Source organism: Heptranchias perlo, chromosome 15, assembly GCF_035084215.1.
Source record: "Heptranchias perlo isolate sHepPer1 chromosome 15, sHepPer1.hap1, whole genome shotgun sequence".
Taxonomy (NCBI): domain Eukaryota; kingdom Metazoa; phylum Chordata; class Chondrichthyes; order Hexanchiformes; family Hexanchidae; genus Heptranchias; species Heptranchias perlo.
This window is the reverse complement of record NC_090339.1, coordinates 48,039,474-48,057,931: the sequence shown is the minus strand read 5'-3', so window position 1 is coordinate 48,057,931 and position 18,458 is coordinate 48,039,474. Positions and strand designations below refer to the sequence as shown.

Below are 18,458 nucleotides of genomic sequence, written 5' to 3'. Positions count from 1 at the left end.
TTCCTCAGTATTAACTACACCCCCCAATTTGGTGTCGTCCTCAAATTTTGAAATTGTACTTCCGATTCCTGGATCCAAATCGTTAATGTATATTGTGAACAACAGTGGTCCCAGCACCAATCCCTGTGGAACCACTTCCCACCTTTTTCCAGTCTGAGTAGCTACCCTTAACCCCTGCTCTCTGTTTTCTGTTTTGTAACCAACTTGCTATCCATTCTGCTACCTATCCCCTGACTCCACATGCTCTAACCTTAGCCATGAGTCTACAATGTGGTACCTTATCGAAGGCCTTTTGAAAATCCAAGTATATTACATCTACTACATTACCCTTATCTACTCTTTCCGTTACTCCTTCAAAGAATTCAATAAGATTGGTCAAGCATGACTCCGTTCTGAAATCCATGCTGGCTATTCCTTATTATATTTTCGTTCTCTAGATGTCTTTCTTTGAGCAAAGATTCCATTATCTTTCTGACCGACATTAAGCTAACTGGTCTATAGTTCCAAATATCCGCCATAAACGTTCAGGTCTGCATCCCTTGGACTTAAGTGAATGGAGGTGAGGGCCGTACCGGGGAAATGACCAAGGTGAGAGAGAGTAATGGTTTTAATGGGGCAAGGGCATCTAAGGTGGAGGTGAGGGTGTGATTGTGCAGATGAGTAGCTGCAGAATTTTTGTGTATGGAGGGCCAAAGGCTAGACAGTTGGGAATTTGAAAGTGCAGTTGTAAGTGTCTTGGGGGAGAATTTTTTCCAGGGTGAACACAGAAGGAAGTGGGATTGGGAGGGAGATGGGTTGTTAAATGAGAATTGTTGTTTGTTGTAACAACTCTATTCCTTTCTGCCACTTTCTCCTTCTCCCTAATATCTTCTCTGATGATGCCACCTTCCACACCAGAGCTTCTGAAATGTCCTCTTCTGTCCTTAGCTGAAGATTTCCCTCTGCCATGGTAGACTGGACCCTCGACAGAATCTGTCCTATTTTTCGAGATTTTACTTTCACCCTTCTGCCCCATAACCATGATAGGGTCCTACTTGTCCTCACCAGCTTCCAAATTTTCCAGGTCTGCCACTTCTAACATGATCTCACTAACAATCTTCCCCTCCCCTCCCTATTTTTCAATGGAACCATTCCATCTGTGAGACCATGGTCCACTCTTCCTCCATCCCCACCACCTGTCGTCCTTCCTTGGCATCTTTCTGTGCAAGCACAAGAGAAGCAACACTTGTGCGTTCATCCCCTCCCATACCACTCCTTCTATATGAGACAGCAATTTACATGTACTTTCTCCAACCGGGTATACTGTATCCGCTGCTCATGATTTGGCCTCCTCTACAATGCGGAAACTAAATGCAGATTAGGTGATTGCTTTCCTGCACACCTCTGCAAGTATGATCCCAAGCTTCCTATTACTTACAACTTCAATTCTCCATCCTACTACCACAATGACCTCTCCATTTTTGGCCTTCTATACTATTCCAATTAAGTTCAATGCAAGCTTGTGGGACAGTACCATGTTAGGCATATTGGGCCTTAATAATGCCATTAATATCTTCAGCCCTTAACTTCAGCTCCTACTTTATGCAGGAGATGCTAACAGTGGGATGGGTGTGTTGGTGTCTCTGAGGAATGAAGACAAGTTAGTCCTGAGCTGGACACTTGTATGAGCCTGCTTTATTTCTTCTTAGGTTGTTGGACTCTGTTCCACTTTGCTTGCTGTGCACAAATTTGCTGCCGCATTTCCTACATTATAACAGTGACTACACTTCACAAGTACTTCATTGGCTGTAAAGCGCTTTGGGACGTCCTGAGGTAGTGAAAGGCACTATATAAATGTAAGTACTTTTTTTAAATGTCTTAAATTTATTTTTTATATGTTTCTTCCTATTTAAATATCACTTCAGCTAATTAACCTCTTCATGTTTTCTTTTTCAGCACTTTGCAAGAAATTCAACTCCCTCCTTTGTATATGTGTGTCTCGTCCTTCCTTTGTTCTTTCCTTTTAAATGCTGTTCATCTGTATTTTACCCCCAATTCTGACCAAGGGTCTGCACCTGGAACGTTCACTTGTCTGTTCTCTCCATAGACGCTGATTGACCTGTTGAATGTTTCCAGCATTTTCTGGGTGTTTTTGCTATGTATTTCCAGGATTTTTTATTTGACCATCAATGTATGTTGCCCATCTCATTGTAGCTTGTGGCAAATCGGACCATTCACGTCGCAAATAAAAAAGCAAGTAATTAAAAAAAAACATTTAACGAAAATACAGCAAAATTTTAATCCAGACCCTCTACTCCCTGTGTACACATTTCTATAAAATTGTATGCAGTTTTAACAATCCATTTCTTCCTGCAGTATTAACCAGTCGAATCTACCCTTTCCCCTCAGATACATATCAATGAGCGAGGTGATTAATGTTCCCCCCCCCCCGAACCAGACTCGTTATAAATGGAACTAAATTAAATAAACCAGATCAAATGTAATTATTCCACCGAAATCGAATATTTTCTATTTTTAACAGTATTATAATGTTAGCGCTTATCGCTGAAATAAAATAAGACATTAAATAATAGATTTTTTTTTGAGAGGAGGAGGAGTAGTAGTCGTTTAGCAAATGGAAACACATCCAGGATCTGGTGAAGTGACTCGTTCAGTTATATTTGGTCTGGCTGAAAGGAAATGAGCACATTTGACGAAACGAACAAATCAAAGGCTGCACTAATCCTCTCTCGACTGTATCACTCTCCGCTCTTCGTATTTATTGCACCCCAAAATAAACAAAGACAGAATTGAATTTTACTTTACAAAGGCAGCACTTCCCCCCCAGTAAAAATTGCAATTGTCTTTCCCCTTCTATTGTTTCAGGCGCCCAGTTACCCGAGCAAATGAATTCCTTCTTCGAAGAAAAATGAAAGGCATTACCTCTTGAAATGTGACTGGTTGAGGAAAATCTGTCAATGTCCAAAGTGGGTGGGATTCGAGTCAGTTTCAACCAATCCCATTTTAGCCGCTACCGTTTCTGTGCAGGCAAATTGCTTTGGCAACTTTGTGATAAAGCAGCTAGTCAGACAGCGGTTCGTTGGGATACTTATAAATAAATTTAAAAAAGGATAAACAAGGAAGCATAACCATTGGGTGAAAAGAAAAGAGCGCTTGAAATTCTGCATTATCTGGGACCTCAGAACCACCGGTGGCTGATCTCTTGTTCCGCTTTCTGGACCTTAGAGCAGAAGGGCCTCTTGCAAAGTTCATGTTCCGACAAGAAACGAATGTCTTAGTCTTTGCCCCGTCTTGTGCTTGCCCTGACCAAGACGAGAAAAGGAACATGAGTCGGTACGATGTATGCACGCTGCTGGACTGGGCGTACGGAGGTGTGGATCCCAAATTCGCCGGTAACGGGGGACCCGAGTGCGCAGCTTTCTTGCCTCTCCGCCAGCGATGGGTGGAGAGTATCATCTTCGTCGCGATCTCCTTGCTGGAGATGGCCGTAGCCTATCGCAAGATTAGGCGGCAAGAGCTGGGCAAAGTGATCCAGGAAAAACAGGACAGCCTGGGCAAGAACCTGCTCTTAGTTGCCTTGTGCCTCACCTTTGGCGTTGAAGTTGGCTTCAAATTTGCCACCAAAACCTTAATTTACCTGCTGAACCCGTGTCACATTGTCACCATGATACAGGTAAGTTGCTTTCTTCACTTATGGAGAATACGTGAGCGGTGTGTATATGTGTGGATTAAATGAAAGTTAACGTTTGATTCCTGTGGCCCATTAAAATCAACTCAAATTTGCCAAATGAGGTTGGAAAAAACTAAAGTATCTGAAGTGAATATAAAGCAATAGACCTAGAGAGGCATTTTAAAAATCAGAGTAGGGATCAGATCTTATTGGAGCTGCTCAGGAATGAGTTTCAGTCTGCTGTAGTGGTTGAGCTCCATTGACATGGGATAAACGTATGAATGTCCATTGATATAAAGAACAACTTGCGTTTATATAGCACCTTCACTGAAGCGTTATCAGACAAAATTTGACACTGAGCCACATAAGGAGATATTAGGACAAGTGACAAAAAGCTTGGTCAAAGAGGTAGGTTTTAAGGAGCATCTTCAAGAAGGAGAGAGGTGCAGAGTTTTATGGAGGGAATTCCAGAGTTTAGGGCCTAGGCAACTGAAGGCACGGTCGTCAGTGGTGGAGTGATTAAAATCGGGGATGCGTAAGAGGCAAAAATTGGAGGAGTGCAGAGATCTCGGAGGATTGTAGGGCCAGATGCGGTCATAGAGATAGGGAGGGGCGAGGCCACAGAGGGATTTGAAAACAAGGATGAGAATTTTAAAATAGAGGGACTCCGGGACTGGGAACCAATGTTGGTCAGTGCACATAGGTGTGATGGGTAAATGGGACTTGGTACGAGTTAAGATACGGGCAGCAGAGTTTTGGATGAGCTCAAGTTTATGGAGGGTGGAAGATGGGAGGCCGGCCAGGAGAGCATTGGAATAGTCAAAACGCATCAATGAGGGTTTTAGAAACAGATACGCTGAGGGAGGGGCGGAGACGGACGATGTTACGGAGGTGGAAGTAGGTGGTCTTAGTGATGGAGCGGATATGTGGCCGGAAGCTCATCTCAGGGTCATATGGGACACCAAGGTTGTGAATGGTCTGGTTCAGCCTCCAGAAAGTGGCCAGGGAGAGGGATGGAGTTTGTGGTGGAGACTGAAGACAATGGCTTTGTCTTCCCAATATTTAGTTCCAGGAAGCTTTTTGAGGACAACTTCAAGATGTCCCAAAGCACTTTACAGACAATGAACATAGGAACAGGAGGAGGCCATTCAGCCCTTCGAGCCTGTTCCGCCATTCAATGAGATCATGGTTGATCTGTATCTTAACTCCACCTACCCGCTTTGGTTCCATAACCCTTAATACCCTTGCCTAACAAAAATCTATCGATCTCAATTTTGAAGTGTTCAATTCACCTAGCCCCACAACTTTTTGGGGAAGAGAGTTCCAGATTTTCACTATCCTTTGTGTGAAGAAGTGCTTTCTGACATCACTCTTGAATGGCCTAGCTTTAATTTTAAGGTTATGCCCCCTTGTTCTGGACTCCCCCACCAGAGGAAATAGGGTAGTTAGAAAGAAACTATCAACTCCTTCGATCATCTTAAATACCTCAGCTGGATCACCCCTTAATCTTCTATATTCAAGGGAATACAAGTCTGGTCTATGCAACCTGGCCTCATAGTTTAACCCTTTTAGCCTCGGTATCATTCTGGAGAATTTGAGCTGCACCTCCTCCAGGGCCAATATATCATTTGAGGTGCGGTGCTCAGAACTGAATGCAGTACTCCAGATGGGGTCTAACCAGCTGTAACATAACTTCCACCCCTTCGTATGTCAGCCCTCTTGAGATAAAAGCCAGCATTCCATTAGCCTTTTAAATTATTTTTTGTACCTTTCCACTAGCTCTTAGTGATTTCTGTACGCGGACCCCTAAATCTCTCTGCTCATCCACAGTTCCTAGTTTCTCGCCATTGAGAAATGAAGTACTTTTTGAAGTGTAGTCACTGTTGTAAAGTGGGAAATGTGGCAGCCAATTTGTGCACAGCAAGGTCCCACAAACATGTTACTGACCAGATAATCATTTTTTGTGATGTTGGTTGAGGGATAGGACTCCGGGAGAACTCCCCTGCTCTTCAAAATAGTGCCATGGGATCTCTTACGCCCATCTGAGCAGGCAGATGGGGCATCGGTTTAACATCTCATCCAAAATTCAGCACCTCTGATGGTGCAGCACTTCCTCAGTATTGAGGGTATAGAAATTAATTTTGTGTCTTCTGGAATGTCTTATTTTCAGTATTCATAACTTATATCTGGCACTGTATTGTGACCTGTTAAATTCTTATAACACAATCCACATGTTCTCACTTAATAAAAACAATACATGGGTCACTGGCCAGCAAAAATATCCCACTGGCCTGATTGTTCACAGCTGCATACCTGTTGCTTTTAATGAAGGAAAAAGAATGAGCATAGCAACAGCTATTTGCACTTTCATCAATGCCTCTGATATAGTGAAAAGTTCCTAAGTGCTTCATAGAAATGAAAAAATAACCCAACACCAAGCACTGATGGGGGAGAAAGAGTTAGGGATGGTGATAAAGGACAAATCAATGTGGTGGGTTTTTAAGGAGTCTTTTGAAGAAAGCGAGAGAGAGCAAGGTGGAGGGGTTTAGGGAGAGCATTCCAGAGTGTGGGGCTAAGACAACTGAAGGTTGTGCCACCAAAGGTGTAGTTGGGGGAAGGGAAAGATGCAAAGGAGATTAGATTTGGAAGGACAGCATTCCGAACAGGTGCAGTGGTAGGGAAGGGGAAGGGGGAGGGGTTGAGTTCATGGAGGGACTTCTAGATGAAGATAAGGATTTTGAAATCAATGCATTGTGGAAGGTCAGTTAGGAGACGGGCGACAGGGGAGTGAGATTTAGTACGGGATAAAATGCAGGTGGCGGAGATTTGGATGAGTTGCAATTTCTGATGGGTGGAATTCAGAGATTGGTAAGTAGAGAATTGGAATAATTGAAATAAAACAGAAAATGCTGGAAACACTTAGCAGGTCAGGTGGCATCTGTAGAGAGAGAAACGCAAGGTAAATGTATAATTTTTCCCTCAATCTAATTTTATCTTTGATCTTCTTCCCCATCTCCTACTTTTCTGTAGGCAGTGACTCCTACTGGGGTAAGTTAAATGAACATTGGTAACCCACTGGTATTCTGCCTGGATACCTCGAGCGAGTGTTGGACTATTCATCATAGCCAAACTGAACCCTAACCTTACACGCACATGCACATTTTACCGCAGAGCACCTCCATAGCAATTAGGAATGGAAACCCAAGCCATTTTTGCCCCTTTTTTCTTTCTAGTTCGTTGACACTGAGGCCAACTGCAGGGCCTACATTAGTGTGCCAGCTCAGGTAAGCTAATTCAGCACTGACTAGGGTTCATAGCTCATATCTTCCTGGTCTGTATGCCTCAGCATCACACCACACAGTGTAGTTATGGATGTGTATTGGGTTTGCAAAGTGTGCACTGTGCCAGTCTTTCTGTGGATGACTGCCTAGAGGCAGAGTTTGAAAAAGTAATGGTGTTGGTCCATATGAATGAGAATAGTTCTATTTGCACTTATGTTCATCAGGGTCAATACAAAGAAATTAACTAGAGACTGACCTCCCTTGCCTCGCCCCCTTCCCCCAAAAAATATTTTTTTGTAATGTGGCATAAATGTCATTATAATATAATCATGGCAAAGTCCCAGGAGATTTATTTTACTTAGTTTTCTCTCCCACTGCCTATGGAGAGGCAATGGCCCTCACTAAAAGGAACAGTATGGAACTTCGGTAGATTTAAAAGTGTTGGTAATATTTTACTTCAAATCCTAAATAAAGAAGCCAACACAAAATGTGATATTTTGAAGCTTTTTCATTTGAAGAAATTAAATATCCATCTCTTCACAAAAAACGCTTAGTTTGGTCTTGAATCTCTGATGTCAAAAAATTGAGCCAAGGTCCCCAAACTACAGTTAATATGGTCATGTGGCCAGGTAAAACTGGGAACTCAATTGCAGTTAATGATGCACAGTGTGAGTGGTGTGTAGGATGAAGGGGAAACCAGATATCAGGAGAGCTGTTAAAATATCTGGGCATATCCAGTTTACAACACACACGTAGAGAAGACGTACACTTACCATATAGTACCAGATATGAACGAAACATCAGTGTAGTGTTATGCTCATTCATTTCTCCCCCATTTTAAACAAAAACAATAGGCATGCAGTTATGAACAATCTAGCCAATGGGGAATCTGAGTGTTTGTTCTCCCTGCTCTGGTATTTGTCCACATATTTCATTGTAATTGACATAACTTAGAACATACATTATTAAATATGATTTATTTATGGTGTCTGCTGTTTTTTTTCATTTCCAATGCCTTTTAATTATTAAAGTGAGTTTTCCTTTCTCATAACCACTATGCTACTATACCGTTTAATTGTAAACAATTTTACAACACCAAGTTATAGTCCAGCAATTTTATTTTAAATTCACAAGCTTTCGGAGGCTTCCTCCTTCCTCAAGTGAACGAAATGAAATCGCATTTATAATTCACAGAACAATGCTTGGTGATTACAGACAGTTTTTTCAACTGCCCATTGCCAAGGCAATCAGTGTGCAGACAGAAAGGTGTTACCTGCAAGGTCTCAGAATATACAAATCACCAAAAAAAAACAACAAACAAAAAAAAACAGATAGAGAGGTAGAAACATAGAAAAGACAGCAACTGACCCGTTATATTAAAAACAGATAACATTTGTTCGCTGGTGGGGTAACGTGTAACGTGTAGCGTGACATGAACCCAAGATCCCGGTTGAGGCCGTCCTCATGGGTGCAGAACTTGGCTATCAATTTCTGTAACACCTGTCTGTCTGCACACTGATTGCCTTGGCAACGGGCAGTTGAAAAAACTGTCTGTAATCACCAAGCATTGTTCTGTGAATTATAAATGCGATTTCATTTCGAGGATTTCATTTCGTTCACCTGAGGAAGGAGGAAGCCTCCGAAAGCTTGTGAATTTAAAATAAAATTGCTGGACTATAACTTGGTGTTGTAGAATTGTTTACAATTGTCAACCCCAGTCCATCACCGGCATCTCCACATCATGGATACCGTTTAATAGTTATGTTACTGGACGAGTAACCCAGAGGCCTGGACTAAGACTCCAACGTGAGACTTTGAATTCAGTTTTTTAAAAAAAATCTGGAAATAAAAGTGACCATGAAACTGTTGGATTGTTGTGAAAGCCTAACTGGTTCACTAATGTCCTTTAGGGAGGGAAACCTGATGCCCTTACCAGATCTGGCCTATATGTAACTTCAGTCCCATATCAATGTGGTTGACTCATAACTGCCCTCTGAAGTTGCCTACGAAACCTCATAGTTATATTAGAACCACTAAAAACACAGACTGCAGTGGTTCAAGATGAAAACCCATAACCACCTTCTCAGGTCAACTAAGGATGAGCAATAAATGCCAGCCAACAATGCTCACATCCCAGGAATATTTTTTTTTTTTAAAAAAGCAACCTCCATCATCCCCATATGTATTTTTCATCTCCAATGTTGCTCTGATTTTTTTTATATATATATGTCCTCTTCTAAAGGTTAGACATGATTGCAGGCAGCCTTCTGGTACCTTTTTCAAGTGTCTGTTCTGCTTATTGGAAGCTGAATGGGGCGTTGGCAGGCTGTTTTACTGTGTGAGTTAAACCAGCCAAACCTAATCAGGTCCTTGTCCAACAACTACATATGCACAGTTCTAGAAGGGGTCATTGTGAACAGAAGTGGAAAATGTTTTTGATATTTCTTCTACCCAATATGGGTGCTGAAGCTGATCATGACACTGTCCATAGCTACCCTGGCTGAGATCAGCTAATTTAGTAGAGATCAGCGGTTAAACCTGGACCTGCCTCATCTGTTTAGCCTAAGCTGTCTATGGTCTTGCTGCTTTAGCACCAAGATCAAAAAATTCATCCATTTCCCCCCCCCTCCCCAAATCACTGTTTGTCATGTTTATCCTATGGGCCAGCCTCTATACACAAATCACTAAAAGTAGCGATGCAGGTTAATAAGGCCATAAAAAAAGCAAACCAAGCACTGGGATTCATTTCTAGAGGGATAGGATTGAAAGCAGAGAAGTTATGTTAAACTTGTATAGAACCTTGGTTAGACCACACTTGGAGTACTGTGAGCAGTTCTGGTCTCCATATTATAAAAAGGATATTGAAGCACTGGAGACAGTGCAAAAAAGATTTACTAGAATCCTACCAGAACTGAGAGGTTATACCCATCAGGAAAGATTGAGCTGGCTGGGGCTCTTTTCTCTAGAAAAGAGAAGACTGAGGGGTGACTTGATAGAGGTCTTTAAGATTATGAAAGGGTTTGATAGGCTAGACGTAGAGATGATGTTTCCACTTGCAGGGGGAGACCAGAACTAGGGGTCATAAATATAAGACAGTCACTAATAAATCCAATAGGGAATTTAGGAGAAACTTCTTTACCCAGGGAGAGGTTAGAATGTGGAACTCGCTACTGCAAGGTGTAGTTGAGGCGACTAGCATAGATGAATTTAAGGGGAAACTAGTTAAGCACATGAGGGAAAAAGGGTGTGGTGCATAAATACCGGCATAGACCTGTTGGGCCGAATGGCCTGTTTCTGTGCTGTACATTCTATATAATTCTCTAAAATCATAAATGGGTTTGAAATTAATTTTAGTACACTGGATGTTAACATGATTTTGGGCATTCAGATATGTAAATTAATATTCAATTCCTTACCTTATTTTGAGAGAAAACAGATTCTTCATCAGTGTAATTCTGGTTCATTTTCTGTATCCACCCGTTAAGTGCAAGCCATGAGGAGTTTTGATCTTTCCTCCATGTAATGCCACTACATAATTCCTCTCAGCTACTGTTTGCTCTCTATTGATCAGAGAAGCTGTGTTCCCTTTTGAACAGGAGGAGGGGAGCCTTTGTGCTTGTTGGAGAGAGTTCTGGAAATGAGGGTTAATGAGCGAGCAATAAAACTGTCCCTATCAAACCAAGTCTTCTCCTTACACATAATTTGAGAGAAATTTTGAAGACAGCAAATAGTGAGTGACAGGCCCATGGAGCCAACCAGCAGCAATAATGATTAAGGTTACTGAGGCAATGTGGGTTCAGGAAGACTGCTTAGAGATACAAATATTGGTTGTGCGTGTGTGTCTACTGTTAGTATGAGAGAAGTGGCCTCTAATCTTAGTTGATACAAATGCATAAACTACCCATTAAAGTGCACTTTCTAACACCTTAAACTATATTGTTGCTTCTAATTTGGTCTTACTAAGGAGCAGGGATGTATGAGATTAAAGCTTTTTTTTAATATAATTGTACAAGCTAAATGAACCTAAAATACAGCAATGCGAAATTGTCTTCCGCGACGCATAGCTGGTTTAGTTAGTGGATATGCTTATTTATGTAATGTCAGGTTCAGATCCCAAATGAGGATTTGCCAGGACTATGGAGCAATCTTCCTTCAAGAAAATGAGGTTGAAATGACTAAGAGTCGACTGTTGAAGATCTCATGATATGTGGAAATGGAGGCAATATGAACACCAGTGAAGCATGGTTTCAAAATTCATGAAAGCTCTTCATGACAGAATGTTTGCCAAACCTTTTCCCACTTGTTTGCAAGCATTTGATGTGATAATGCAAATCAGGTCAAATACACCAGTGCACCATTCTGGGTGTGATGAAAATTACCTTTTCTGTTTCTTCCTTCAGAAAACAAGTTTTTTTTGATGAAGATGGTCTTTTTACATTTTCAGGCATCGCATAATAAAAATATAAATGACAGATTTCATAATAACATGATAGACTTTATCTATAAAATTGTCTTTTGTAACTTTGGTATATTCATTAATATTTTTAATCAAAGATCTCTGCTGCTCTCATCAGCAAAAACTGGAAGCATGTTTTTCCTTCTATAAGGTTATGTATGAGTTTGTTTTTCCAAATAATTTCAAAAGAAGTTGGAACATGAACTTTAGAACCTGTGGTAAAATTTCACAGATACAGCAGTGGGATACAGATGAGCTGGGAGGGGTCATTTCTAGCCCTCCTGCTCCAATTTTCTCTCAGTGCGCCAGTAGGAGACCTCAAATAGTTTTGGACGCAGTCAATTAGGTTCTTTTATTCCCATGTACCCCCTGCCCCACCCTACACAATATTTAGGGCTTTCTGGCTGCTGCCCTCTCCCCACTGCCCCCAGCACAAGTCCTTGTATAGTATTGCATCCAGCACACTTCAAAGTGTTACACTTTGTTAGTGATGCAAAGCTATATTTTGCGTTTTTTTAAATAACAGAGAAAGCCCATCATTGACCTGCAACTTGAAGTTTACAAGCATTTGCACTTGCCCTGTTTAAACAATCCTCTACAGTTCTTTGAATTTGTTTATTTAGGACAGTAGCCTTAAGGTACAGGCCAAGTTAGCAGCAAAACAATCAAGCTATTCGGCCCCAGATTACACACCAGCAGAGTTATAGGAGAATCACGATTATTAAAAAAAAGTAGTAAGATTTCTCCTGAAACCGACACATCTGAAGCAACTTCCTCTTATACCACAAGCCAGGCTTCTGACTAATGTTGTTGTCATTTGCAGCATTAGATAATGTATTCATTGGAAGTTGAAAGTACTAGGCATGGGGAGCTGAGCTTGGCTAAAACGAGAGTACCAGAGGCATATCCTGAATAATCCGAAAAAAGTGTGTTTTATTGACGCACTTTCAGATCCTGGTGTTTTCCGATAAAATGGAACTTGGTATTTGACTGAGAGTATATCAATTTGTGATAGATTAACTTCAAAACAATTCTCTTTATGCTAGCTAACAAACAGATGATACCTCTGGCTGGTACTTTTTCTAGCCTATAACATGATACAACTAACAGTGTAATTATTGAGATACCTCCTTTTATGATACAAGTCAATCTTTTTAAAAAAAAAAGTAGAATTGCTCTGTTGGTCAGCTAGCACTAGAACTGTTGTGTTGAGGTGATTACAATGCAATTCATTCATGTTGTGTTTATTCTTTGCTTGGTGTTGCAAATTTGGGTCTGCCAGAGATGTCTTCTCTGGTTCAGTGGCATTAAACACTTTTTTGTAAACAGTCTGAGCTTAATTGCTTTTATGGGAGTTTACTCAGTGTTTCAGGTGATGGTATGACGTTATGTATGTTTTATAAATTGATCACTACTATACTTAGGGTTGGATTTTCCTTTTTAAGGAGCAGAGTAGTGGTGGGGCGGGGCTTCTACCTGCCCCAGCTGCGCCCCAACACTGACCCATTTCCTTGGCAACATGGTTGGCTACCGGCAGCATTTCTGCCACTGAGACGGAGCCTGCTATTGGTCCTAAGAGAAATGCTGGAAGTGCTGCAGTGGGAAATGGAGTTAAAGGGACAGAGGTCCCTGAAGACAGCAGGTGCTGCAGCCTTGTAGGCCTTGGCAAAGAGCAAGGTAAGACCTTGGCAAAGTCCAAAGACCTATGTAGGTAAGTCTTTAGGGGCCAGGATAGAGGAGGAAGAGGCTACTGCAAGGCCCTCTTTCTCCGCTTGGGTACATTAACCTCTGATACATTACTGCCGCTTCCTAAGTCTTCTCACCACCTAAGAACATAAGAAATAGGAGCAGGAGTAGGCCTTACTGCCCCTTGAGTCTGCTCCACTGTTCAATAGATCGTGGCTAATCTTCTACCTCAATTCCACTTTCCTGCCCTATCCCCATATCCCTTGATTCCCTTGGTGTCCAAAAATCTATCGATCTCAGTGAATATACTCAATGACTGAGCATCCACAGTCCTCTGGGGTAGAGAATTCTAAAGATTCACAACCCTCTGAGTGAGGACATTTTTATTTTTCCTCATCTTGGTCCTAAATGGCTGACCACTTATCCTGAGACTATGACCCCTAGTTCTAGACTTTCCAGCCAGGGGAAACAGCTTCTCCGCATCTGCACTGTCAAGCCCTCTAAGAATTTTATACGTTTCAATGAGATCACCTCTCATTCTTCTAAACTTCAGAGAATATAGGCCCATTCGACTCAATCTCTCCTCATAGGACAACCCTCTCATCCCAGGAATCAATCTAGTGAACTTTTGTTACACCCCATCTAAGGCAAGTATATCCTTCCTTAGGTAAGGAGACCAAAACTGTACACAGTACTCCAGGTGTGGCCTCACCAGAGCTCTCCTTACTCTTCTACTCCAATCCCCTTGCAATAAAGGCTAACATACTATTTGCCTTCCGAATTGCTTGCTGTACCTCCCTGTTAACCTTCTATGATTTGTGTGCAAGGACACCCAAATCTCTCTGACTACAAACATTTCTTAGTCTTTCACCTTTTAAAAAATATTCTGCTTTTCGATTCTTCCTACCAAAGTAGATAATTTCACATTTCCCCACATTATACTCCGTCTGCCATCTTCTTGCCCACTCACCTTAACCTGTCTATATCCGTTTGCAGACTCTTTGCGTCCTCCTCACAGCTTACTTTCGCACCTAGCTTTGTATCGTCAGCAAACTTGGATACATTACTCTACACCTTCAGCATAGTTGTCCTTGGCGGATGGGTGGGAAATCTACCGGGAATCAATGCCATACCAACCCTCCCACTGCAATTTGCCAGTGGTGGTCCCAACAGGGGTTGTGGGCAGGCGTTGCCACCCGAGGTTTCCATCATTCTCCGCTGCGATCCCACACAAAATTGGTCGGATCGCAGAAAAGAATTCAGCCCGATGTCACAGTTTTTTGGTAAAATAAAAACAATTGAAAACCGAACAACTGTATTCAGATCCTATTTATTTCAATGAATACAAAATCAGGAGGCTGAGGGATTGATATAGACAATGACTTGCACTGCTGATTGGTGATCTAGCCTTCTTGTAACAGCTGCAGTGGTCAGGGTTCATCAGTTACTCAGAGTATAATCTGAAGTGGGATGTTGCTGCAGATCTATGTTTGGGTCTATAGGGTCAGGCCAAGAGCTCTATGTACAGCGCTCTGCGGGTTAGAATCTTGAGCAGGATCAAGCAATAGTAGAAATAAGAATATTGTATAAATATTTCGGTGATCCTCTTATTATTACAGTCTACTGATAATGTAGTCATTCTTGTGCTAAAAAATTTGAATTATCTGATAATTTGAATTGTGTAAATTGGAATTAAAAAATTGAATTATCAGATAATATGAATTAGGCAATTTTTAAATTAAAAGTAGACTGTGTGTACATAAACTATAATAAAAGGATTTTGATTTTGTGGTTTAAAAATATTAATTGGATTTAAACTCCATTGTCAAATGATAAACTGTTCAAAAAATAAATTGGAATTTGTCACAAATTACTTTTGCATCATTTAATAGATCTTGAATATCAGTAAAATTGTAATTCAATGGTTGATGCACAGTATTTGCCCAAATCTAAAGCTCTATGATTTTACACAGCCATTTTTTTTTTTGTTTTTGAAAACACTTGATGTTTTATTTTGGGCTGGTGCCAGAAATCCTCTGCAAACAAAATGTTCCCTAGTCAATTATACTGTCATAGGTGATGATTTTCTTGTCATGTGTTCTACTGTTTCTGTGCAAGAAAAACAAAACTATCTGCAAGTGGCAGGAGAACAATGCTGTCATCAACCCCTACTCCTGAAGAATCTGCCCTTCCTTTTATAAGGTCCTCCAATGCATCGTTGCTAACCAACTCTGTGCCCACCACTCTGTTTGAATCTCTCCAGTCTCATTTCCAGCCCGAGCACAGTACTGAAACCATTCTGGCCAAAGTTAGCAATGAAATCCTCTATGACTGTGACCGTGGTGCATTATTCCTGCTTGACCTCTTTACAGCCTTTATTGTGGTTGGCCATTCCACTGTCTCTCTTCCATGGTCTCCCTTCCAAGGCTCAAGTCAGGAATGTGATGGAATGTTCACCACTTGCCTGGATGGGTATAGCCACAACAAACTCTCAAATCTCAACACTATCCAGGACAGAGCAGTGCACTTGAATAAGGCCAGCATTTATTGCCCATCCCTAGTTGCCCTTGAGAAGGTGGTGGTGAGCGGCCGCCTTGACCCGCTGTAGTCCGTGTGGTGAAGGTACTGCCACTGGTGCTGATAGGTAGGGAGTTCCAGGATTTTGACCTGCAGCACTTGTCCTTCTAGGTAGTGGAGGTCACTAGTTCGGGAGGCGCTGTCGAACAAGCCTTGACTAATTGCCGCTGCGCATTCTGTAGATAGTACACACTGCATATGTGTACATATATCATAGAATCATACAGTGCAGAAGGATGTCATTTGGCCCATCGTTTGAAAGAGCTATCCAATTAGTCCAACTCCCCTGCTCTTTCCCCATAGCCCTGCAAATTTTTCCTTTTCAAGTAAAAATCCAATTCCCTTTTAAAAGTTACTATTGAATCTGTTTCCACCACCCTTTTTCAGGCAGTGCTTTCCAGACCATCATAACTCACTGCGTGAAAATAAATTTTTCTAATTTCCCCCTCTGGTTCTTTGCCAATTACCTTAAATCTGTGTCCTCTGGTTACTGACTCTCCTGGACAGGAAGAAATGGTTTCCACTATCAAAACCCCACATAATTTTGAACACCTTTTATTAAATCTCCCCTTAACCTTCTCTGCTCCAAGCAGAACAATTCTAGTTTCTTTAGTCTCTCCGCATAACTGAAGTCCCTCATCCCTGGTACCATGCCAGTAAAACTCCTCTGCAACCTCTTCAAGGCCTTGACATCCTTCCTAAAGTGTGGTGCCAAGATTTGGACACAAGACTCCAGCTGAGATCTAACCAGTGATTTATAAAGGTTTAGCATACTCTATACCTCTATTTTCAAGCCAAAGATTCCATATACTTTTTTGACAGCCTCATTACACAGAGGGTTTGACTATTTGAATACCTGTGAAATGTTTCAGAACAAAGATTAGATAGAGATAATTTTGCACCACTGAGTTATTGTTGCTGTACGAATGGGGAGTGACTATAAGCAGAGATATTGGCCCCGATATTTACAGGGAGGCGGGGAGGGAGCGGGGGCGCGTGTTTGCGAGGGGGAGACTTGGGAAGGCGGGCGTCATGCCGAGTTTAACGGTAGGACCTCATTGTCATATTTTTACTCCGTTTGGTGGGAAATCCAGCGGTAGAAGGCAGCAGCCGGGGACTGTTGGGGACGATCCCTGGCAACCGGGAGGGAGGTGGGACCGGGAGAGATCGCACCTTGTCTGGGTGGGGGGGTGTTGGAGCTGCAGTCTGGAGGAAGGGGGTCTGGGGTCTGGGAGAGATTGCGGGGGGGGGGGGGGGAATTAGACCAACATTCGGGAGGGAGGGGGATCAGGCTCAGGATCGCGGGCTTGAAGGGCAGTTGGGGGGTGGGTGGGGGGGTGGTGTTGGTTGATCGCGGCAGAAAGTTTGCTTGAGGTGTCGGGGGGGAAAAGCACTCCTGCTTCTCCTGGCAGTATTCTGAACAGCACTTACCTGCTGGATCCGGCTGATCCCGCTTCCCTTTAGCTGCTGGGTTTCCCGAGCCCTGGGAAACCTGGCTGGCCAGCGTTAAATTCAAATGGCTGCCAAAATCTCAGGAACTGAGCCTCATTAACAAATTATAATGACTGACCAGCCTCTCCAGAGCGGGTTACTCAGCTGCCCCCAAACCTGCCGCAGTTAAAACAGAAGTAGGTGCGTTCCTGGCAGGTTGCAGGTCATGGTGGGTGGGGGTGGTGGCTAAAATTCCTCCTTGGTTTCTGTTTAAAAAAAAATAGAGGGAGGGAAAAATCACAGGATTGGCTTGCTCTAGGGCACTTCAGAATAGCCAGTTACAGATTGGATTGGGAAAGCCCTTGAGTTTGCAACATATCACATGCTTATCCTTTTCAATTTGAAGGAATGGCATGTATTGTGGGGAGACGCAAAGGCAGGAGGAAAGGTATTTACAAAAGAGGATCATAAACTGCGGGAAGAGTTGGCAGGAGGGTGCATCCAGTCAAGAAGGGTTTGGGGTTTGGCAGGATGCAGCATCCAGTGAGGGGGAGCGGGTGGCAGTCAGGTGTGCCCAGTGGGAAAGGGGTTCTAGGTTTAGTAGCAGAGTGTTACTGCTTGGGGGTTTGGCAGGAGGCTGTGACCACTTTGGGAGTTGGGGGGGTGGAGGGTCATTGCCAAACAGTTGTGCCCTATGAGGGGAAGGGGAGTTGTGGCTTTGACAGGAGGGTACACTTGGTAGGGGATTTGACAGGTGGGTGCACACATCAGGGAGAAGGTCAGGAGTTTGGCACCTTTTTTTAAAAAAAAAAGTGAGAGAGAGAGAGAAACCAGGAAATTATAAACCTGTGAGTTTAACATCTGTTGTGGGGAAGTTATTGGAATCTATAATTGAGGACAGGATGACTGAGCACTTGGAGAAATTTGAGCTGATTTGAGAGAGCCAACATGGATTTGTAACGGATAGGTCATGTCTAACGAATCTAATTCAGTTTTTGAGGAAGCAACTAAAGTAGTAGACAAGGGAATGTCTGTGGATGTAGTTTATATGGACTTCCAGAAGGCATTCGAAAAGGTTGCAGCATGGAAGGAGGCCATTTGGCTCATCGAGTCTGTGGCGGCTCTATGCAAGAGCAATCCAGCTAGTCCCATTCCCCTGCCCTATCCCTGTAGCCCTGCAATTTTTTTCCTTTCAAGTACTTATCCAGCTCCCTTTTGAAGGCCATGATTGAATCTGCCTCCACCACCCCCTCAGGCAGTGCATTCCAGATCCTAACCACTCGCTGTGTTTTTAAAAAAAAAAGTTTTTCTTGTCGCCTTGGGTTCGTTTGCTAATCACCTTAAATCTATGTCCTCT

At 42.4% G+C, this 18,458-nt stretch overlaps 1 protein-coding gene across 1 annotated transcript in view; it reads left to right on the top strand.

The window, feature by feature from the left end:
• The first annotated feature begins 2,909 nt into the window (after positions 1–2,909).
• The window catches only part of LOC137333064 (transmembrane protein 164), a 125,530-nt gene continuing 109,981 nt past the window's right edge, over positions 2,910–18,458 (top strand). The window contains exon 1 of the mRNA XM_067997165.1: positions 2,910–3,673. Within this exon, the coding sequence (XP_067853266.1) occupies positions 3,251–3,673 (423 nt within the window). The 5' untranslated portion in view covers positions 2,910–3,250. The remainder of the gene's footprint in view (positions 3,674–18,458) is intronic.